This window comes from Meriones unguiculatus, chromosome 6 (assembly GCF_030254825.1).
Source record: "Meriones unguiculatus strain TT.TT164.6M chromosome 6, Bangor_MerUng_6.1, whole genome shotgun sequence".
NCBI lineage: Eukaryota > Metazoa > Chordata > Mammalia > Rodentia > Muridae > Meriones > Meriones unguiculatus.
Window position 1 is genome coordinate 30608226 of NC_083354.1, and position 23019 is coordinate 30631244.

The following is a 23019-nucleotide window of genomic DNA, read 5'->3' on the forward strand; positions in this document are numbered from 1 at the left end:
TTATTTGCAAAATATATTTTATAAAAATGGGCTCATATTATGCAATGTTTTACAATCAGCTTTCTACACTTAACATTATGTTTTGATCATCTGTCCCAATCAAAAAACAAGTACAAAATCATAAAGTTATCAAAACATTAATGGCAGCTTACTAAACAAAGCATGCCAAATCTCAATCTCTCTCTAGTTTTTTTTTTTGTTTTTTTAAGACGAGGTTTCTCTGTGTATCTTTGACTGTCCTGGACTCACTTTGTAGACTAGGCTGGACTCAAACTCAGAGAGATCCGACTGCCTCTGCCTCTCTGAGTTCTGGGATTACAGGAGTGTGGCACTGTGCCTGGCTAAAAGATGTTTTTTTTAAAAAATATTTATTTACTTATTATTATTATTATTATTAATTTATACTGTTTTGCCTGCATGTGTGCCTGCACATCAGAAGAGGGCATCAGATCTCATTATAGATGGTTGTGAGTTACCATGTGGTTGCCAGGAATTGAACTAAGGACCTCTTTAAGAGCACTTAGAGCTCTTAAATTCTGAGCCATCTTTCCAGCCCGCCAACTATTTCATATCCATTTTTTTTTTTTTTTTGAGACAGGGTCTCATTATGTAGTCCTGGCTGGCCTGGGAAATCAACTACATAGACCAAGCTGGCCTCGAACTCACAGAGATCCTCCTGCCTCTGTTTCCCAAATGCTGAAATTAAAGAAACCCACTACATACCATACTCAAAATATCTAATTTTTATAATTGAAAAATATTCTTTTTCCATCATCTACTCAAGATAATACTCTAGAAAGCCACTGGTACGACTGTCTGCTTATTTTGAGACAGGGGTTCGTTAGCCCAGACTAACCTGTGTTGGTCTTGATCCCTTCGTCTTCCTAATTACTTTCCAAAAGGCTGGAATTACAGCCATGGGCTACCACACCTGGGTTATTTTTCTGTAAGTATGGATTATTAAAGCGAATCACCTCTGAACTCTCCAAATAGATTGGAAATGTCTAACATGTAAAGAACTGATTTAAAGAACTTCAGTCTTTTGCATGTATCTGGTATTAATCAAGAACAAAAAAATTGGAAGTGTTTTTCGGAACTTTAAGCAAGAAACATGAAATATATTTTCTCATAGTTTCTGCATCAAATATATTACTAAATTTTCTTTTCCTGAAAAACCAGAACTACATTTAAACACAAACGATATGAGGTTGTTTACATAAAACCTTTTACTTACGTTAAGGTTGTCCCCACTTTTGGGACATGTTCAAGGTCTTCGTCAGGGCCCTTGAACCCCGTAAAGGAGTAGTAGGACCTGTGCCATTTGATGGGTCTGTCAGGCTCCCCTGTGGCTTCCCTGGGAGGCTGGGAATGCACACTCGTGTTCAAGCTTTGGACATGCTCAACAGACAAACTGCAGGAGTTGAGAATATACAATACTGTGCTTAGCAGATCGCTGGTGCGCAAAGTAAATCTGACTGCTCGAAATCCTAGAGAATATAATTCCCCAGACAGTTAATACAGGCCATTACTGCTTTACCTCACAATCATTTCTCATGAAACAATCAAAACGTTATAATCTTTAGAAACATTTTTACCCATGAAAATCTCCCCATTGGTAAATCATCAGCAAATGGAGAAACACTTCCTCTTCCAAACTCTACTGCAGTATTTTCAGCTCCATGGATTCCTTCCTATGTGGGCACCAGGGAGCACATTCATCCCAGTTGTGAAGGGATGGAGACTATTTTCATTACTGCCTGTAAATCTTGTCACTAAAGAGAGAATGTGCTCCATGCCCACCACCACGTTTCCAGCAGAGGGAAGGGTGCACGGGACACCTGCATTGGCAGTGCATGCCAGGGAAGGCCCAGGCTAGCAACCTGCTGTTGGCGGTCACAGACGCCCACAGGACACAAACTTTTCAAATTTCATTTTGAGTGTGTGTGAGTGTGTGTGCATATATGCATGTATGTACATCACATGTGTGCCTGGTGCCCAGAGAGAGGGAACAAGAGGGTGTAAGTTTGCCATTGGAATTGGAGTTACAGATGGTTGTGAATTGTCCTGTGGGTTCTTGGAATTGGACCCAGGTCCTCTGGAAGAACAGCCAGCGTTCTTAACCACTGAACCATTTCTCCAGGCCCAACCCCAATTTTTAAAAGTAGCTTGAAAATTACACAAGGGGGGAGCTGGAGACACAGTTCAGTGGCAGAGTTCTTGCCTAAAGTACATGGGGCTCTATGTTTCATTCATAGCCCTGACAAAAAAATAAAATTCTGTTAAGTATTATTAGTTTTTAGACAAGAACTCACTATGTAGACCAGGCTGGCCTCAAACTCAAAGATAGTTACTTGCCTTTTTCTGCCTCCTGAGTGATGGGTTTGAAGGCGTATTCTATCACTTTGGACCACAAAAAACTCTATAAACACTTGCTCATTGTAAAGTTTCACACACACACATATGAGCAAAAGTCTGCTAACAGGTATACAATCTCATACCTTTACTAGACAAAATCACTGTTAACAGCTGTACAGTCTTCCAAAAACATGTATTAATCACACAGCTAACCGTGCACATGTGGCCGGTCACAATTAATTAATTAAAACTAAGCTGGGCATGGTGGTGCAGGCCTATAATCCCAACTCTTGATGGAAGGTTATCCTCAGCTACATGGTGAGTGTAAGGCCAGCATGGAATATCTATGAAACTTTTTCTCAAAACAATAAAAACCAACCCTCCCAAGCCTACCATCACCACCACTACCACATTTAACTAAAATTTAGAATCTCTCTTAGAATCCTGTGAGCAGCCATTCAAATACTCAGCAGTTACGGGGCTAGTGCTTGCTTTAAGTGAGGGCTCACCTGTGGAATGCTCTTCACACAGGCTCTCTTGCACAGGGCTGGTCTAAGCCTTCTCTCTGTGCTTCTCTGAACTTTATGACAAATGGTAATGTGTTTCTATAAACATACACACACTTATTTTGAATTGTTCCTTTTAAAGATGGTATCATTAGAATCTATTATTTGAACCTTTTGTCACTTAACTTGGTGACCAGCTTGGCTCCATCTGAAGATTAAAAGCCATCTTGTTACGGGGCCAAAATATGTTCATTCTTGTTTTCTCCAAAACCTGAATTCGAGCGTGTCTTGACCCAGTTTCTGGACTTTGACATGTTCCACACTCTATACAACGACTATTCCCTGACCTCTGCCCTCCTAAGATATCTGCCAAGTAAATTTGAGATGTTCAGCTAACTTCCTACATGACCACAAATCCCTCAAGTCTTGGAAAGCCTTGCCTTGCAGTCTGGGGCTCTATAACTCCTACTTTCTCCTGTGTTCAATGCTATTCTTCAAACTGCTGTAGAAAATAGAGCTTGGTGGTCTCTACTTTCACTTGGTGGGGTCAGTGACTTCCACTTCTGTGTGCAGAAATGAGCCTTATTCTTTCCAGCAGCCACATGCTGATTAGTTTAATAAGCACAGTGTGGCGTTTCTCATTCCCAGTGGCGACGGGCTTGAAAGCCATCTTCAAATCTGCATGTGAGGTGGAAGTGTACTTTGCTGGCCTGGCCCGACTTCCCTCCTTTATGGCTGTGTGTGTTCACATGTGTACCTTCTTGTCCGCACATGGCACAGGGCAAATCAACTTGGGCATTGCTCTGCCACTGTCCACCTTATTTTGAGGGATCTGGGTGATCCCTTAGGGGAAGCTGGGTGGCTAGTGGGCTCCAGGGATCCTCTCGTTATCTGTTTAGTGCTGGGATTACAAGGCATGCTGTCACAGCTGGCTTTTTATCATTTATTTATTTATGGTGTGTGTGTGGGTTGCTGGAGACTGAGTTCAGGACCTCACTCTTATATGGTAAGCATTCTGCTGACTGAACTATCTCCTCAACATTCCTGAGATATCTATGTTCTTTTAAAAAAAAGTATTTATTTATTTTTCATGTGCCATGGTGTTTTGCCTGCATGTATGTCTGTGTGAGGGTGTCAGATCCCCTGGAACTGGAGTTACAGACAGTTGTGAGCTGCCATGTGGGTGCTGGCAATTGAACCCGGCTCCTCTGGTAGAGCAGCAAGTGTTCTCAACTGCCGAGCCATCTCTCTAGCCCCAGATGTGTTTTCTTAATAAGAACCAGTGCTTAACTCATTCTTGCAGATATATTCTGCACGACACACACATACACAATACAGAACAAGTAAAATACGTTTTTTTTTCCTTTGGTTTTTCAGGACAGGGTTTCTCTGTGTTGCCTTGGTTGTCCTGGACTCACAGAGAAGCCACAGGCTGAGTGCTGGGATTACTGGTATGTGCTACTGCACCGGGCAAGAAATTTTCTTAACAGGATCATTTGACTGGCAGGAGAAAAAAAAAAAATCGAACTTTTTCCTTGAAGGTCAGGAAGAAGTAGCTTAGACTTAAACTAGCTAAGTTAATGCTTAGTAGGAATGCGGGAAGGAGCCTGCTGTCCGAGGCTGCCGTCTTCCCAGTCCGCTACCATCCTGAGCTCCTCATGAAGGCGCAGGCCTCCCCAGCAGGGCGTCCTGCTCTCTGCCAGACTTCACGTGGAGAGTGTCTCTAGACAGATGTCCCCAACTACATTTGATATATGGCCTTTGACACAGCTCCCTGCTGGCTCGCTCCTCCCTGTGCCTATAGGATAATTAGGTACTGTGTTCCCATTCCTATGATAGGAGTGTGCTGTTTAATGCAAATCAAGCATCCTTGAAGTGCCTAGTTTCAACCAATTATGTACTCCTATCCTTGGAGCCCCCCCTCCCTAAGGGGTGTATAGCCTTTGTTCTCTGGAGTTAAAGTTGAACTAGCTCCCTGAAGTGGTTCCTGGAGTGTGGTTCCAGGAGTGTCTGCTCCCCTCCTGCCTTTGTGTGCTGGTAGGAAAGTGCCCCCAGGCAGGAGGAGAATCCCACAGCACTCAGGAGGCAGAAGCTGGAGGACTCTCTGTAAGAGAATCTACTTGGTGTACAGAGCAGGGCTGGGGAGAGAGCTGAAGAGACAGATTCTCAGAACCCACATGGTGGCTTATAACAATCTGTAATTCCAGTTCCAGGGTATCTGATGTCCTCTTCTGACCCTGACCCTAAGTGTGTGTGTATGATACACAGAAATACCTGAAGGTAAAAAACCAAAACAAACAACCAAACAAAAAACAACCAAACCAACCAACCAACCAACCAACCAGCCAGCCAACCAACAAGATTAAGTCTAGTTGGCATGGTGGCACACACCTTTAGTCTTAGCACTTAGGAGGCAAAGGCAGGTGAGGCTGCCAGCCTGGTCTACATAGTGACCTCCGGGACAGCCAGGGCTGTTATCCAGAGAAACTTTGTCTTAAAAACAAAACTGAAAAAAAAAAAAATGAAATCTAATAAAAATGTTAAACTAAGTCAAATAAACCGTAGTTTCCATTTTAGCTTATAAACTCTGATCACTGAGTCTACCTCACCCGTGCGACAGGACATGCCCTTTAGTTCCTTAGGGTTCCTCTGAGAATAACAGTTTTGCTGTTTTGGGTATGATCACTATAAGGTACACTCTAGATGCTTATGTGAGATTGGAAAGAATACCACTCCTTTGTAAAGTACGTGTCTAAGTAGGTGAGACCCTGGGATCAATCCCCAGCAGTGAAAAGGAAGTTTGTGAATTTACACAGCCCACCACAGAGCACCCCTGCCCCCCCCCCCTCTCTCTCTCTGTCTGGACAGGGTCTCACCATGCAGCTCTGCTCTGGAACTCACTAGTAGACCAGGCTGGCCTCTCCTCCAGTGTGGGATGGCAGGTGTGAGCCCACACAGCTGGTCTGCAGAAACACTAGGACCATTATCAATGTAAAGAGGGCAGCAGAGCGCTGGACAGAACCTGACCGTTTCCGTTTGCTTTTTATTGTTACATCCCGTCTTATAAGGCAATCTGATTTCTCCTGGTATATATATCTTTTAAAAATCATGCTTTTCCCATTTCCAGTTGAATTCCTTTCTTTACCTGTTCTTGCTATGAATAGTCAGTGAACCAGTTAATCCTCAAAACAGGGCAGGCTTAAAAAAAAAAAAAAAAACAGGGCAGGCTTTCTGGACTGCGCAGCCGGGCCACAGCTGCTTTCTTAAGCATTGATTCCTAGACATTCTCAGAGGATTCTCTCCTTCTAATGCTGATTTTGAGAACAAAGTTCACTTCCTCTTGGACCAAAAGAACCTAGAGCTGGAGACATGATTTTGGCCTTTCGGAGGTTAATGTATCGCCATGAAATAAGGCATCAAAGCAGGCTCTGTGGAAATGGCTGGGGTGGGAAGGAGGATCAGTGGTTTAAATGACCAGAATGCATTATATATGCATGAAATTGACAAAGAATAAAAAGTCAGTGTTAGTAATGTCAAACTGTTCATGAAAATTCAGTAGTGAAAAAGAACAACTTTAATTTAATAAGCCTTAGTTCCACAGTGGTCCTCCAAAAATGGCAGCGCTGGTAACAATGTCCTGAACAGAAGGACTGACAGGTAAACAGAGGACTGTTACTGGGTAAACAGAGGGACTCTTTTAATATAGGTTTCTGTTTACAAGACCTCCCTTAACCCACCCAGAAGTCAACTACCTCAGGCAAGTGCATCTAGTCTCCGGTTTCTCTGAACAGACTGCACCAGCTCAAAGACCTCACCCTGCTGTCATATAAAATGCGCTTGCTTTTCCACCATTTTGTTTTTCTTTGAACTCCTCTACTCCAGAGACAGCCCTAGCAATTTAGTCCCCAAAAACTCTTTCTTTCTACCTTCAGAGTGACATAGTTCAATGGTTCCATTGTATCCTCCCTTACAACAAGCAGATAAAAAAGCTGAAGAAAATTGGGCACAGCAGTGAACACTATGAATCCCAGCCCTTGGGAGGCAGAGCAGGCAGATCTCTGTGAGTTTGAGCCTGGTCTACACAGTAAGTTCCAGAATGGCTAGGGCTATGTAGACAGACCCTGTTTTCCCTTATCTCACCCCCCACCAAAAATACTGAAGAAATACAATTTTCAAATCTTTGCCACTGTTAATCTTTGTCATAAAGATAGAGGCTACGACTTACCTAGCAATAAAAACTAAAGTGAGGCTATTTTCTATGAACAGCTAGAGAAGGTGAAGTTTGTCTCTATAAATCCCATGTCTGGAGAAATCATGAATTCAGGGTAGGTCATCATGTAGAATGTGGTAGCTCCTGCTGTACCCTGATACTGAGCAGAAACACTGACTATTAAATAGTTATGAGCATTCAGCCTGACATGATAAACAATACATCTCAGGAGACTCTTAAGAACATTCATAATCTTTTAAAAAACTTCTTAAACTTTGAGAAAGGGTCTTGCTCTGTAACCCAGGTTAGTTTGGAACTCATAGTCCTTCTCTCTTAAGTTCCCCACACTGAGATTACTAGAGCTATTGTTCCTGGCTGAGGCTATTTTGAATAAAACCCTAAGTCAGATGGAGAAACCACTGAGAAGAGAAATTTCTGACTTTTTATTTTCCCTGAGAAAATAAAAGACAAGAAAATACATTAGAGAGACTGGACAGGAAGCTGTTTTTAACACAAAAGACAGAAGTTTTGTTTTATTTATTTATTTATTAAGGGAAGAGCCTGAATGCAGTCCCCTACTGTCACAAATTATGTGGTTGATTTTCATGAATTTTGGGAAATCACAGGGTGAGCACACTCAAGACTCAATGGATGACCTTCACCCTGAGAAACCACCTTCCTGATCATGGTGTTTCTCCTGGTTTTGTGACAGAGCCTTTCCTTTCCATCTGAAGTCCTGAGGTACTGTGAGGAGTTTTCTACAAACTACTGCAATTCTCATTTTCATAATCAAAGATCAAGTGAGGAATCATGGGAAGAATTACAAGTATGCTTTGTGTCTCAAAGGCCTAGTAAAGTCTTTGAGTTTGTTTGTTTTTTTTTTTTTGTTTGTTTTTTTTTTTTTTTTGAGACAGGGTTTCCCTGTGTAGCCTTGGCTGTCCAGACCAGGCTGGCCTGGAAATCACAGAGATCCCCCTGCCTCTGCCTCCTGAGTGCTGAGATTACAGGTATGTACTACTTCCACCTGTTTTTTTTCTTTTCTTTACCCCTTTTCTTTCTTTCTTTCTTTCTTTCTTTCTTTCTTTCTTTCTTTCTTTCTTTCTTTCTTTCTTTCTTTCTTTCTTTTTCTCTCTTTCTCTCTTTCCCCTTTCCTTTCCTTTCCTCCCTCCCTCCTTCCTTCCTTCTTTCTTTCCTTTCTTTCAAGACAGGGTCTTGTTATATAGCCCAGCCTCCACCTGATAGCAATTCTCCTGTCTTAGCCTCCGAGTGTTAGGGATATAAGCATGCTAACATATATAGGTTTTCATAAACATTTTTTATCTGTTTTTGAGTCAGGGTTTTGCTCTGACAACCCAGGCTGGCTTCAAATTCAGTCTTCTTTGCATCAATATTCCAAGGACTAGGGTTATAGCTACACACCCACAGCTAGAGGGCTAGCTATTAACCTTACTACATCCAGATAGAAGTAGGTGCTTAGAAAGAAGGGTATGCAGAAAAAAGCATTAGGTGGAGGTTAGAGACTTGAGTTTTCAGAACCATCCTCTGTCTCTGGGATCTTTGAAAAGTGGGCAGAAATCACTAGGTCACATATGGTTAAACATTTCTCTCCTCACAGGGACAGAAGAGAAGAAACACTGTAGATTTCAGAGTGTAAATGCAACACACATGCCTAACACTCATGCCAACACTGAATCTGAAACACCAAAAACAGGAATACTTCAGGGGTTTCTGTGTTGTTTTGAGACAAGGCCTCACAATACAGTTCAGCTATACACCATAACGGCTGGCCTAGAACTCACTACGTAGACCAGGCTGGCTTCAAACTCACAGAGCCTTCCTCTGCTTCCCAAGTGCTGGGATTAAAGGCATGAACCCCAACACTGGACTGGGATACTTCAGGAAACAATTGCTTAAACACACAAAAATAACTTGTTTAAACTCATACAGCTAGGAGCAGAAACTAATTCTAGGAAAATACTTTTCAATAATCAAAGGCTTGAATGCAAAAGCATTCTGGCAACATCAGAATCAATGAACACATTTCACATGAAGCTGGCAAGGGACACAGAAGAAATAAAACAACGCACCGGAAGCACTAACAGACTCCTGGCCTTCAGGGCAGTTCTGGGCTGTTTTTTCCCTTATATAAAATGTAAGCTGAGTTGGTTTCAGAGACTTCAAGCCTGGTTTCTGGAGATTTTCTAAGTAGACACTTAATCTCTTCAGAGAATTTTCATTGACTTCCTAGAAAAAAATATTAAGGGCATTTACATGTGAATAAAGAAAGAAGAAATTATATGCTGCCTTTAAATATATTGAAGATATTAAGTAATCTACTGTTAAAAAATGTTAAGGGAACAGGCATGGTGACAAACACCTTTAATCCCAGCGCTCAGAGTCAGAGGCAGGCAAATCTCTGAGTGCCAAGGCTACACATTGAGACCTTGCTGAAAAATCAAAGTTGAGAGCTGGAAAAACCGCTTAATGGTTCGGGGCGGCACTTGCAGAGAGCCGAGGCCCCACACAGCAGCTCACAACTGCCTGTAACGACAGCTCTGGGGATGCAACGCCCTTTTCTGGCCTCCGTGGGCACCTGCCCTCACTCCCCCAACACAGACACGAACATCACAGAGCATAAAATAAGCACTTCAAGGAACACTGGGGTTTCCCACTATCTGGTAAAGAATTAGCTTCCTATTAGAGTGCAGTGGATTAGCACTGAAGCTGAGATACAGAACATGTAACCATGTAAGCATCAGGGTCGAAGGCATTAGTCTATCACTTAGCAGTAAAAGCAGCTTTTCCAGGACTACCCCAAGGCAAGAACTTAGTGATTATTATACCTAACAGTACCTCCATGATAGACCGAGATTCATTTTTATAAAAAAATTAGGAACCCCCATATATATATATATATATATATATATATATATATATATGTATGTATGTGTGTATTAAACAAAGCCATAGACAAATAACTAAATAGGAGAAAATATAGCTAATTTTATAGTAAAGGTCTGTAATGTGCTCTTTGATGTATATGACAACTTCTTGATTACTGGAGCATTGTATAGTCCCCAAAAGAAGAGAAGCATATGAGAGAGAGTATAGATGAGCAGACACGGAGGGGCTTCATTTCTTATAGTTATATAAAGAAGAAATGTTGTTAACAGAATGGCATGAGCAGCAGCTGCTTCCTTTATTATATTTTAAATTTATTTGCAAGTGTGTGTGTGTGTTGTGTGCATGTTATGTGTATGTATGGAGGTCAGGGAACAACTTCCCAGAATTCGTTATTTCTTTCTACCATGTGGAACCTAGGAACCGAACTCAGGTTGATCACCTTGGCAGTGGTTGAGCCAATGGCACCTGGGTGAGCCATTTTTCTGGCCTTATTTTAAGTGTCTCTATCAAGCTTAGGATGGCCTTGAGCTAAAATTAATGTCTGTAGGCCTGAGTCTCCAGAGTTCAATTAAGCTGCACATTTCTAATCCTAGATTAATAACATCTGTTGTTTTTTTATTTTTTTTTTTTGTTTGTTTGTTTCTAGTTTTGAGACATGGTCTTACTATGTAACCCTGATTGGCCTGGAACTTTTTGTTGATCAGGCTGGCCTTGTCTGCCATCCTGGAATTAAAGTCATGTGCAATTGCTTTTGATTATTTAAATTTCTCTTCCTGCATACAATGTCTTGAGAGTAGAAATTATTTTGCACTTTGTTTCTAGAACTTATTATATGACATTCTTGGTCAGGAAACTCCCTAAACAAGTTGGGTCCATTCCTGCCACTGAGAGACTAAATATTGCTTCGTACAATTCAGGGGTGCACTCCTGAATCCCAGCATTTGGACCTTGAGAGTTTGTTTGAAAGTTCTAGTTAGAAAGCATAGCTACTGGGATATCCTTGACCATAAAACACTCTACCTGGATCAGAGAAGATCATCCTTTTAACCAAGCACTTAGCTTTGGGAGGGATGTATATAAAGTACAGTGGGAGAAAGAGGACATCTGCCTAACTGGGCAGATCATATATGGTGTGATAGACGTCAGAGTGAGACTACCCAAAGGAATTGCTGGTTTCAGTCCAATTGGAAATTCACAGCAAGTCTGAGGTCAACTTGAGTTACATGGTGAGACACTGTCAAACAAACAAACAAACAAACAAACAAACAAAGCAAATGGGCTGGATCTTGATGGTACAAACCAGAAAGTCCTGTATTTGGGAAGCTAAGGCAGGAGGAGGATTGTTTTGATTTGAGCCATAGAGTGACACCCTGTCTCAAAACCAAAAACCGAACCCAAAATCTACCCAAAATAAAATTAAAAGCTTCAAACTTACTTTTGATGTTTTTACTTTTGCCAAAAGAAATAATGGAAGTATAACTCAGAAGTCAGTAAAAACAATGATCACTGGGAAATGGAAGAGGAATGGGGTAAGGGAAATAGGGACCAGATTGAGATTTTTAAGTGAGCTTTGTATTTAGCTGTGAATTTCGAAATCTGTTAATATCCCATAATTTAAAATTAGAGTATTAAAAGAACCACAGCAGTGAGCGCCAGTGGGAAACGCTGGCTTTAGAGCAGGATGGAGCACTTGCAGCCCCAAGCCTGTCATCAGCAGAGGGGCATGCCTGCACTGAGGCAGAGCCCAGTGGGTAATGGTCAGTAGAGTGAAAGCCTTCCTAGAGGCTGCAATTCACTGATGGCAGTAGACAAACAAAAAACCTACTAAATAAGCAGCATGGGAAGAAAAACAGACACAGAGAAAATACTGATAGGTAAGAGGGGAAACACTGGAAAGGAAGCAGCCTGGGAGAGGCTACTGAAAGGCAGAGGAGAACTGTCTCTGTGAGGTCCAGAGAGGCAGTCCAAGGTGAGGGAGCAACGAGCACAAAGGCCTGGCAAACAGTAAGTGCTCAGAGCACACCAGCTGACAGGGTAAGTGAAAACACACATGATCAGACCTGAAACACTGGGTGACAGTCCCCAAGACCACACTCAGGATCAATGGCCTGCTAGGATTCCTACAACTCAGAAAAGCTGTCGTGCTCAGTCAAGGTTTACTAAAGCAGAAGAATGGCCAGCAGTGGACAAGTACACAGAGCAGAAGGCAAGTCCTGGCTGCTCCACAGTGCAGATCACAGCCAGGGCTTCCCCAGTAGTGATGTGCCGTAACGTTCAAGGTGTGTGTGCCTGAGCCTGGTACCAGGCTTTATTATTTCAGGTTAAGTCAGAGATCAGTGTTAATGGAAAACGAAGGAACCAATGAGATAACTTTAATGCACTTAGCTCTGTAATATTATCTAATGTTAAAAAATGCTGCCGTTCCGAGTTTGCCCCAGGGCCTTTTCAGTTTGCACTCCGGAGCATGAGGCTGGCAGGAGTGTGTAGCAGTGCATGCAGCATGCAGGGAAATCCACCTAGGGCGTCTTTAGAAGACAGACTCCATGAAGTGCAGAAAGGCTTTGTTCTCTTAAGCTTTCTAGTTTACTCCAAAAACCAGGAGAAAACATGATTAGTATACTCTTGAATTTATGTGGCAACTTTACTGTTTATATAAGTAATGACAGCTTTGAATAAATGTTTTCAACTAACATTACAAATATTCACTACATGTATTAATTTGAAACTTTATTACTTTTCAATTTAGTATTGTTTTTATGTCAAACATTATCATGACAGAATAATATAAACTTACACAACTTTCTGCATTATATTGGCTCAAGTAAATCAACTAGACTATAAACAAGTTAAAAAAACAGGTGTTTACCCTTTCCCTGGGGTACTGGCCAAAGAAATCTGGATGAACTGCAAAGTAGAAAGGCCTCAAGGCATTGACGGCTTCTGCTCCTGATAAAGCTCGAGAGCAGTGCAGCCACGGTGGGAGGGTCTTCTTCAGGCAGAACCTGTCAGAGACAGGAGGATTATTCAGCGTCGCACACACAGCCAACCCAGAGCTACCCGCAGAGACAACCACAGCAACAAGACAGACACTGATGTGCTGCAATTTGTCTGGTTTCGGAACAGTGATTGTAGGCCCCCCTAATGCAATCTGAGCAGTGGTAAGCCATAATAGTTTTCCCTACACAACTCTCCAAGAGTTGCTTTGCTGCAGATGACGCTTTCCCCCTGAAGTTCTGCTTTGCTTTCTTTAGTTTACAGCAGTGGACTTTTCCTGTGCGGTGGAGAATGCCCTGAGGATTGAAGTAGAAAGAGGAAGAGGGTTTCTCTGTGTAGCTTTGGCTATTCTGGATTTGCTTTGTAGACTAGGCTGGCTCAAACACGGAGAGCTAAGTGCCTCTGCCTCCCTGAGTGCTGGGATTACAGGTGGGCCAGCAGACATTCTAATTCTTAATCTACGTCTCAGACTGTCGGGACTGTTCTTAAAGTACTGTTTATTTACTTCAAATAATAATATGGTTTTTAGTCCAAAGTAAATGACTTGATTCTCGGGGAACAACTCCTTGAATACTCCAATTTACATCTTTCATTGTACTTATACTACACAGAAGTCTCCAGGTGTTGGGCATTCTTTGCAATCTATCACGTATGCTGAGTCCTTGGAAATGTTTTATACTGTTTGTGATGGAGATTCTATACTTTGAAGATTTCTTTTTTAAAGGTTGATTTTTACCATTTTCATTATGTGTATTTGTGTGTGCGACTGAATGAGAAATAAGCACAGGTGCCTATAGAGGCCAGAAGAGTTCACTGAATACCTGCCTGCCATGGGTGCTGGGAAACAAACTTAGATCCTCTGTAAGAGCAGCATGAGCTTTTAACCTCTGAGCCATCCCTCTAGTCTACATAAAATTTCTTATCAGTCTGGAAAACACCAGCATATTTTCAGGTTACCTTGTGTTTTATTTGTTGCATGTATTTGAACCTTTTATGAAGTAAGTATACAGGTGGTTCAGTAGGTATTATAGCAGGAGTTTAATAAGAAAAGGAGGGCAGACAGATGGCATATCTGGTAAAGTGCTATTCAAGAAAATTTGAATCTGATCTCCTGCCAGTGATACACAGTGAGAACCTGTTCAGACAGACAGATGGCAAGGAAGGAGACAATTCAACCCCACCGCCACCTTTTAAACTTCTCCTAGACAGTCTCAAACTTGAGATCTTTCTGCTTTGGATCCCCCAGCTTCACAGTGCTTTGATTCTTTAGCATAACATCCTTTCTCAATGCTGCCAAAGCACAAAATCCTGAGGTCACCACTTAAACCTGTTCTCAAGTTAGCCTGGCAACTTCTCTTTATTCTGTCTCTGGAAACTGGTCCTGTCTTTCTTTGCTGCCAGACTGTTATTGCTGAAGCATCTTGCACAGCCTCCTCACCAGTCTACTTGTCTGGCTTTCCCAAACCATGTAGGGTTGCATGCCATTGTATTTCCTCTTTTTTCTTTTTAAACTTTTTATTGGTTCTTTGTGACTCTCACATCATGCACCCTAATCCCACCCATCTCCCTGTCTCTTCATATCTACTCTCTGCCCTTGCAACCTCCCCCAACAAATAAAATAGAATCAAAAAATCAGGTTGTGGAAGCTGCAGTGTGTCACAGTGAGTCACAGAGTATACCCTTTTTGCCTAACAGCTTTACTTGTAAATGCTCCCTGCAGTGAGTCACTGGCCTATTTCAAGGCCTCTGGCTTCTGCTGCACTATCTGTACTGGATCCTCATGGGCCTCCTCTTAATAGCCTATTGATGCCCTGTGTCATGGAGACCCTGCAGCTTTGGATCTGCAGACTGGCCCTTTCACATGCTCAAGCAGATTACAGGTGGGGTAGATGTTGGGGTGGGCCTGGGAGGTAGTTCAGTTGGTTGGCCTGCCAGCTCCCCTACGCCTACACCGCCAGGGACAAGGGGCAGGGTCAGCTGTCCTGCTCTCATGTCTTTGAGTCCAGTTCACAAGCATCTTCACAACTGGGGCCAGCTCTACAGTGATGCCCAGGCCCCCAAGTGCTGCAGCCAGCGAGGAGCAGGGCCGACACTCCCAGGAGAAGGGTAGGGGGCAGCAACTACATTTCTTATACAAACACGTTTGATGGTTTCCACAGTTCCTACATGGTTTTGAGTCTTATATTTAAGAGACTCAGTATTTAACCAATCTTTCCAACTTGCTCTCAAATACTCCTTATAAAAACTCTGAATCAAGCATGGTGACAGAAGTCTGAAGTTCCAGTGAGGTGGAAGAGGGAAGATCAGGAATTCAAGACTAGCCATGGTGACAGAATGAACTTGGGCTACATGAGACTGCCTCACTTCCACAGACCCTTCAGCCAAGCTCCTCCGACCTTCCTTGTTCTTCCCCTTCTACATGATTTTAAGTCACCATACTGCCCCTGTGCCACAAACTCCCACCTATCAGAGTTGTACTTATTTATGACATTGCTGCATATCTACCACCAGGAGGAAGAATCTGTATTCTTCTTACAGCTACTTTCTTTTCAACACTAAAACATCAAACTATGTGCTCTGGGGTTTGGGAACATAATACTGTGCTAGGGTGATCTAATCTGCTTTTTCTTCTTAGTACTTCATATAGAATCATTCTGTTAGGATCTATTATCTCCAGCCCTCAATGAAGCCAATTTAGCTGCTCATATGAGTTTTCTTTCTTTCTTCTTGTTCCTGCCATAGAATAAGACCTGAAAAACAAGTTGAAATCAGCTCAATGCATAACAGACTTCCCCTAAACAAACACAGAGTGGACCACAGAGCTTACCTCCTTAAAGGCCTCAGGTGGCAAAACATTTCTGAATATGCACGCCAACTTCCAAGCACCCATTAATTGCCTAACAGATTAAGAGAACAGAAGAACTGAACAAGTGAAATTTGAGATTAAAAATAATTACATATTACCATTATGCTACTATCCTCAAAGAGAAATGCTCAGGTATTAACCTAATAAGATATTTATTAGCCGAGTGATGATGGTGCACGCCTGTGATCCCAGCACTTGGGAGGCAGAGGCAGGTGGATCTCCGTGAGTTCAAGGCCAACCTGGTCTACAAAGTGAGTCCAGGACAGCCAGGGCTTGATACACAGAGAAACCCTGTCTTGAAAAACAAACAAACAAACAAACAAACAAAGGTATTTATAAACTACACATGTGAGGATGTATTTTAGTTACTTTTCTGTTGCTTTGGAAAAAAAAATACCTGGACAAAAGCAACACAAGGTAGAGTGTCTGTTTTGGTTAGGCCCAGGCGGGGATACGGCCTCTTAGGGTAGACACAGGCAGAGGAAGCACGTGGCAGGAGGAGCAGAAGAGAACAGGAAGTGGGATAGACTACAGACTCCCATGGCTGCCCCTGCTGAGGTGCTTCCAACCTTCCATAACTTTCTCAGGGCCACAGCTACTCAGGACTTTCTTTTCTTCTGTGACCATGTAACTGCTTCTGTATTGTAACACATCATTCAGGAAAAAAATAAATCTATCTTCCTAGGCTATGGTCATTCACAGTTAATATACAATATAAAACTGCTATTATTATTACCTTTGCGGGAAGAGATGTTTTCTGTTAACACCCTTAACTATATATGAAAACCTTTTATTAATAAACTCTCTTCTGTCTTCACATTGTTTTATGCTGAAAATTTTTTTTCCTGCATTGTACAGAGTAATTTTAATCCAGCAACATGGCTGCTCTTATCTCTTCTAAACATCTTTTAGGTCTGTGTGATCTGGCTGCAATGTAGACATGTTCTTATTACAAACCTTTAATCACAAACAATGTACGTAAGGTTAGTTTGTAGAAGGAAGAGAAAATCAGACTAACTTTGTAACCTATATAGTTTTCAGTTTTAGGTCCAAGTTAAGGCCTCTTAGTACCTTTCCAGAGAACAGAGGAATGTGACCCTATCTGTGAGGACAGATATAAAAAAAGCGAGCAAGCAATGACCTTTACTCAGCAAAAAGAATGACCAGACCCTGGTCTTCGAGATAGTGTTTCTTAGCAACCAACCTAGATGGCTTCAATCCTTCTTCTGAGTAGACCCTGACCACCAGCCAAAAGCCCGCAGCCCCAATCTTCAAGGATGAGCTAACCACCCCCACCTTTAATTGCAGCTGCATCCACACTTGGCAGGACTGGCCAACCTTGAGCACCTAAGACTAACCAATTATCTTACTTTATAGCTTCCTCATCCAATCCTGAATTGTCAAGACTGCAACTTCAAAATCCCCACGCCTTCTTTTTAAAAAAACCAAGGTCTTTGTCTCCCATTGCCACTCTTTGCTGACCGGCAGGGGTGACCCCATTGTGCAATGGTTAAAATAAACCTCTTGCGATTTTACATCGATGAGATCTGGTCTCCTGAGCTCTCTACATCCTTTCTGAAAATTAGGCTCATGATGGGCCTAACAGAAGGAAGCAGCAATATTTGAAAGTGATGTCTAATTGAGAGGCAGAGAAAGGATGAATCAGATAAAGATTTGCCCAACTCTCCTGAGTGGAAAGAAAGACAACTTAAGAAAGAGAAGTGCAGAGGGAGAGACGAGGCAATTTTACCAAGAGAGTTTTACAGAAACAGGCTGAAGAGAGAACAGCTACCACAGGAGAAGACAGAACGAACCAGAGAATGAGAGGGAGCCAGAAAGCTAGAGTTAGTCTGAGGTAAAGCAGAGCACTTTAGTCAGAAGTGAGAGAAGCCATTTTGAATCAGTCAGCTTGGAGAGGAGTTTTAACCAGAACAGCTGAGTTAAACCAGCCAGCCAGAGTTCAGAGAGAACTAGAAAGGATGAGCTTATTCAGCTGTATGTCTCAGGGGCTGAAAACAGTCTAGGCCTAGGTAAGAGTGTATGGAAGCTGCCAGGACTAGGCCTAGGTTAGCAGCCGGAGAAGACAATTACACCAGGCAAATAAAAGATACTTTTACAGCAGCGTAAATCAAGACCTCAGCTTCAACCGAGTAAAATCCCTGAAAGAACTCAGTCTGCACAGTTAGCAGCAAAGGGTTGTCTCTTCCACTGCTGCAGACAGCTAGCTTCAATCTCAAGATTGAAGACACGCTGTTGCTGAACATGGACTGGGTGCTGTGGTATGTTAGTGACACTAGCTCCAAACGCCTAGTGTAGCTATGTCAGCCAGCAGGAGTTCTGAAGATCCCTGTATACTCCACTGAATACACCACCCTTCTATTTAGAGAAAACTTCAGGCACACTACGGAATGACTAAAGACACTCACTCACTGTCTAATCTGACTTAGAAGGTATTGTGCCCTCAATTCACCATTTTATCAATAGGCATTTACTCAGTACTCCTGGTCCAGGGCGAAGCACTAAAAATAGAGTATTATGACAACTGGTGAATAAGGCCTGACACTGTGCCTGCCTGTAATCCCAGCACTAGGGAAGCAGAGACAGGTGGATCTCTATGAGTTCAAAGCCAGCCTGGTCTAAAAAGCAAGTCCAGGACAGTCAAGGCTACACAGAGGAACCCTGTTTCAAAAAAAAAAAAAAAAAAAAGGACAATTGTTGTTTTCACCAAACTTAGTTTATGAGAAAGGTGTAGGGGAGGAGGAGACTTGAACAGAGCAATGGGAGCCTCCCTGGGGCAACACCTAGAGGAGGAAGGACACCCTGGAAAGCCTTGTTTCAAAGAAATGGTTTACTGTATGGATAGATGTGCAAGGAGAGAACTCATTTACAAACCATTATAAATGACTATTTGAATCTACTTCATAGTTGTATTATTTTTTGTTCTATTCCTTCCCCTTCCTCCCTTGATGTCTGCAACTCTCTCTGTAGCTCAGGCTGGTCCAGAACCTGGTATGTAAATGCAGCTGCCTCTGTCCTTTACTTTTGACAAGTACAGAAATTGGCAAAGAAAGGCCTTACTGAGCTTTGCACTCCTGGCACAATGTGTATTTCCACTAAGTTAATGTCACTCTACTTTCATTTTACAATTTTCTTTTGTAACTCTCTTGTAAAGTTTTAGAAAAAAATGATCTCTCAAGGTTTTTTTTGTTTGTTTGTTTTTGGAGACAAGATCTCACTTTGCAGACTTGGCTGGCACCCAACTCAGAGATCTGCCTGCTTCTGCTTGTGGAGTGTTGGGATTAAAAGCAGGAACCCTCTCACCCAGATGCAGGCTTTTTCCCACATTGCCTTTAGGTTTCCTATTTACAGTAGGGAAGAAAAGTAAAGCAAAAAGAGCAAAATCAGGAAACAGTATTAGAAAAATCAATGGATAACAGTTGTTTTGTTTGTCTGTTTTGTGTTTTCAGGGTTTCTCTATGTAACAACCCCCGCTGTCTGGGAACTCACTCTCTAGACCAAGCTGGTCTCAAATTCAGAGATTCACCTGCTTCTACTTGAGTGCTGGGATTAAAGGAACCCTTAACACCGCCTGGCTGGATAATAAGTTGTTGTTATTTTTTAAATTTTCCTTTTGTTTTTCTTGCTGGATATTTAAATCATAACTACATCTTGATTGTTAAAGGTACAGGGAAAAAATACTAGTTTCAAGAAGGATACAGGTACTTCTAGCCCAGGCTCACCTATATACAGGCCTTGGTGCTACACCAGGGTCCGATTAAATCCACTAACTTTAATTCATCCAAATGTTTCAGTACATCTGGCACGATAAAAAGACAAAGCTCTTCAAACCTGTTTTGTCTCTCAAACCATTCTGCACTGCAGAGGACTAGTGTAGGGATGCCTTTTGGGCCTTCCCTGTTAAAAATATCTTTTATGTGGTCTCTCTGCATCTGTCTGTTCACCTAGGCCTAGTCCTGGAAGCTTCCAGCCTCCGACACTTACTGCTGAATAAACTCACCCTTTCTAGTTCTTTCTGAACTCTGGCTGGCTGGTTCACTCAGCTGTTCTGGCTCAAACTCCTCTCCAAAGATGACTGATTCAGCCTGGCTTCTCTCAATCTCTCACTGAAGAGCTTTGCTTGGCCTCAAACCAACTCTAGCAACCTGTTCTAATCTTCTGGCTCCTCATTCTCTGGCTCGTTCTCTTTTCAACCTGTCTCTGTAAAACTCTCCTGGTAAAAACTGCCTCTGAATTCCAAGAGCTGAACTTCCACAAAGTCATCCTTATTGCACTCTTTCAACTCACTGACTCAGCTGACTTGCCTGAATAGAACTGACAGAACGCAGAGATCTGTATGCCTCTGTTTCCTAAGTGCTGGGATTTCTTTACCCGGAACCTGCTGTACCAGGCTGGCCTCCTGAGACTAAAGGCATGCCTATTCCAGCCGGGTCACACAGACCTAGGAAGTGTTTGAATGGAATCTCCTGCCAGAGCTGCCACGTTCTGAATTAAAATACCTTTATACTTCCCAATTCGGAGGATTAGGTTTTTCAGCATATCCACTCTAGTACTGCAATTTCCCTGACCTTAAAATCTCTCCATCAACACTAAGCTAAGGGACATCAGGCACCTCTAGCTCCTTTTAGACAAATGCTTCAGCCAACCAACCAGCCAACCTTTTGACACCTTTAAAAACTAGATGAGCTCTATATTAAACTCAGTAAGCTCTTCAGCGTTGCAATGCACCGCCTCATGGACTAGGAGTCTGATTACAGGTCTTGGCCCACACCTTGAGGTGGCGCTCCTCCCAAGGCGCCGCCAGCCTCAAGAGTCCCACCTCAGGCACTCACAGGCCAAGGCCTCTGGGAAAGCGTGGAGTCCCTGGACAGCTTGGGCTAAGCAAGGACTCCTGACAGGCCTGGCCCACGGCGTCAGCGCTGCCCAGGCCCGGGTCCCGAGTGCCTGTCACTCGGAGCCGCAGGAACCACGCTCGCTGGCCAGGGCGGGCCGGCCTTCCTCAGGGCTCCGCGCCTGGACGTGGGCTCTCGGTGGGGCCCTCCCCACCCGCTTCAAAGCCCCGCTGGGCCGTGTCCTTACCCCGCTACCTGCGGGATTCCGAAGGGCGCTTCGGGAGACACAAGGCGGGTGTCCGCGCCCACTAGGTCGGAGGCAGAAGGACGACTAGCGGGCAGGTGGGAAGACCGAGAGCAAAATTAAAGGAGCAGGGACCGGAGGGGCGGGGCCAGGGCGCGCGTGCGCAGCCCGCTGCTGGTGGGGCGGGGCCAACGCGCGCGCAGCCCGCGGGGGGCGGGGCCGGGGCAGGAGGGGCGGGGCCTGGCGGGGCCGAGGCGGGCCGGGGCGGGGCCGAGGCGGGGCGGGGCCGGGCGATCCGCTGAAGCAGGGCCTTGCCCAGCGGCCGTTGGCAGTACCGGTCGGCTTCGCAGTTGTAGCTGGGTGCGGAAGATCCCGTTCTTCCGCTTACACTTCCCACTCCACTTTACCTCAAGCTTTCTCTGGATTTACTTGTTGCTTGAGACGGTGTCTCACAGTAACGGACGCTGGCCCTGAACTTCGGCCTCAGCCTGACCCGCCAGGCCTCGCTTCTAGGCTAGTTTTAAAGGTCGTGTTCTCAGCCTGGGCCTTTTACTGTGTTTACCGCAGGGGACGGAAGCTGCTCTTTTCGCTATGCTGTGTCTTGGCTCGGTTGCCAGGCCAGGAAGCCTGTTTTCCAGCGCCATGTCCAGCCCCATCCCTCGTTCGTTCTCCCGGAGGCGACCTGCGGGTCGGTCCGCATCGCTGCAGCCTCCACTGTAGGAGTGAGGTTTAGAGCTGTACACGCGGATGCCCTCGTGTCTGCGCGGCCGTGTGCGCGCACACTTCACTCCAGCTTTGAGAACTCCTTTAAATACTTTGCCCCTGTACGCACCACTTGTCTGTTACCCTATTCTGAGCTTTTTTCCCCCAAAAGACTTGAATTTGTGGCTTTCAGTATCAAGAATGAAGATTTCATTAAAGAGAACAGACTACAGATACTGTAGATGACTTTTGAAGGTTTTTCTCTTTTGAGATAGGTTTTCTCTGTGTAGCCCTGGCTATCCTGGAATTCACAGTAGACCAGGCTGGCCTTGAACTCAGAGATCAGCCTGCCTCTGCCTAGCGACTTGTTAAGTTTTACCTTCCGAAGTGTTTTGGGACAACTCTTGATAGATATTTAAGTTTTGGCATGTTTGTTTAAAGTATTTCCTCCAGCAATATCTAACCTAACACACGTTAGGCACACATGGCCAAAGACCATCCAGCAGCGCGCTGCTCAGGCCATTTACTGGCAGGCCCACACGCCTGACCACCGCATCTGAGCACCAGAGCCAGATAAAGGCGGAGAAAGGCTGTCCTGCAACTTCCACATGATGTGTGCTCCCTCCCGCTCGCCTCAACCGAGAAAGGCTCCTGAGAGCCCTCCACAGGAAACCCTGTAGGCATCATCTTAGTGACTGACTGGGCCCAGCCCATGTGAGTGGCAGCCCCGTGGGCAGCTGGCCCTGGATTCTATAGGAAAGCAGACTGAGCCAGTCATGGGGCCTCCATGGCCTCTGTGTCAGCTCCTGCCTCCAGTTTCTGGCTTGAGTTCCCGCCCTGACTTCCTTCAGCGATGGACTATGGCGTGGAAGCATACGCAAATGTGCTTTTATCTCCAAGCTGCTTTTGGTCATGGTGTTTTATTCCAGCAATAGTAACCCTGACTAGTATTAAGTCAGAGCATTTGGTGATTTCGCTGCCACACTAAGCACTCTGTGGGCACCCCTGTTAAGTGCTGGGTAGCATTTGGTGTGTGGCTTTTCACTCTTCGAATTACATTACTGAAAGGGGACTTTACCATACTTAGGTAAAAAAAGCAATTTAAAAAATCACCTTTTATTAATAAAACCATTGCAAGCAAATGTGTCATAACCTGCTTAACCTGCTTGAACTCTGGAGCCCCTTTGAGAGCTACTTTAATTCTTAGCTTAACTGTAGCTCCTCTGTCAACACCTGCCATCATCTTTAGCGTATCAGAAGCCATTTTGCCTCCCAAGTTTCCATTTTGATTATAAGGTGAAATTTAAGTTCAAGTTCTCAGGCCCTATGTGCCTGAGACTAGGATACAATTCAACAGTTCAATACTCACTGCTCAGAATAAAACAATA

General features: G+C 43.7%; 1 protein-coding gene and 1 non-coding gene across 5 annotated transcripts in view; both read right to left on the reverse strand.

Moving 5' to 3' along the window:
• The window catches only part of Tcaim (T cell activation inhibitor, mitochondrial), a 33280-nt gene extending 12199 nt beyond the window's left edge, over positions 1-21081 (reverse strand). For 2 of the 4 annotated variants that reach the window (XM_060385011.1, XM_060385010.1), the window contains exons 1-5: positions 20933-21081; positions 15797-15866; positions 12842-12977; positions 9159-9315; positions 1235-1487 (exon numbers count right to left, since the gene is read on the reverse strand). In XM_060385011.1, the coding sequence (XP_060240994.1) occupies positions 1235-1487; positions 9159-9315; positions 12842-12977; positions 15797-15825 (575 nt within the window). In that variant the 5' untranslated portion in view covers positions 15826-15866; positions 20933-21081. Of the gene's footprint in view, positions 1-1234; positions 1488-9158; positions 9316-12841; positions 13029-15773; positions 15867-20932 lie in introns of those variants that run through there. The other 2 variants (XM_021654477.2, XM_060385012.1) reach the window with 2 other exon arrangements.
• LOC132654968 (U1 spliceosomal RNA) lies at positions 7622-7780 on the reverse strand. The gene has a single exon (XR_009592568.1). It is a non-coding gene; the product is annotated as a U1 spliceosomal RNA (small nuclear RNA).
• Positions 21082-23019: the final 1938 nt, after the last annotated feature.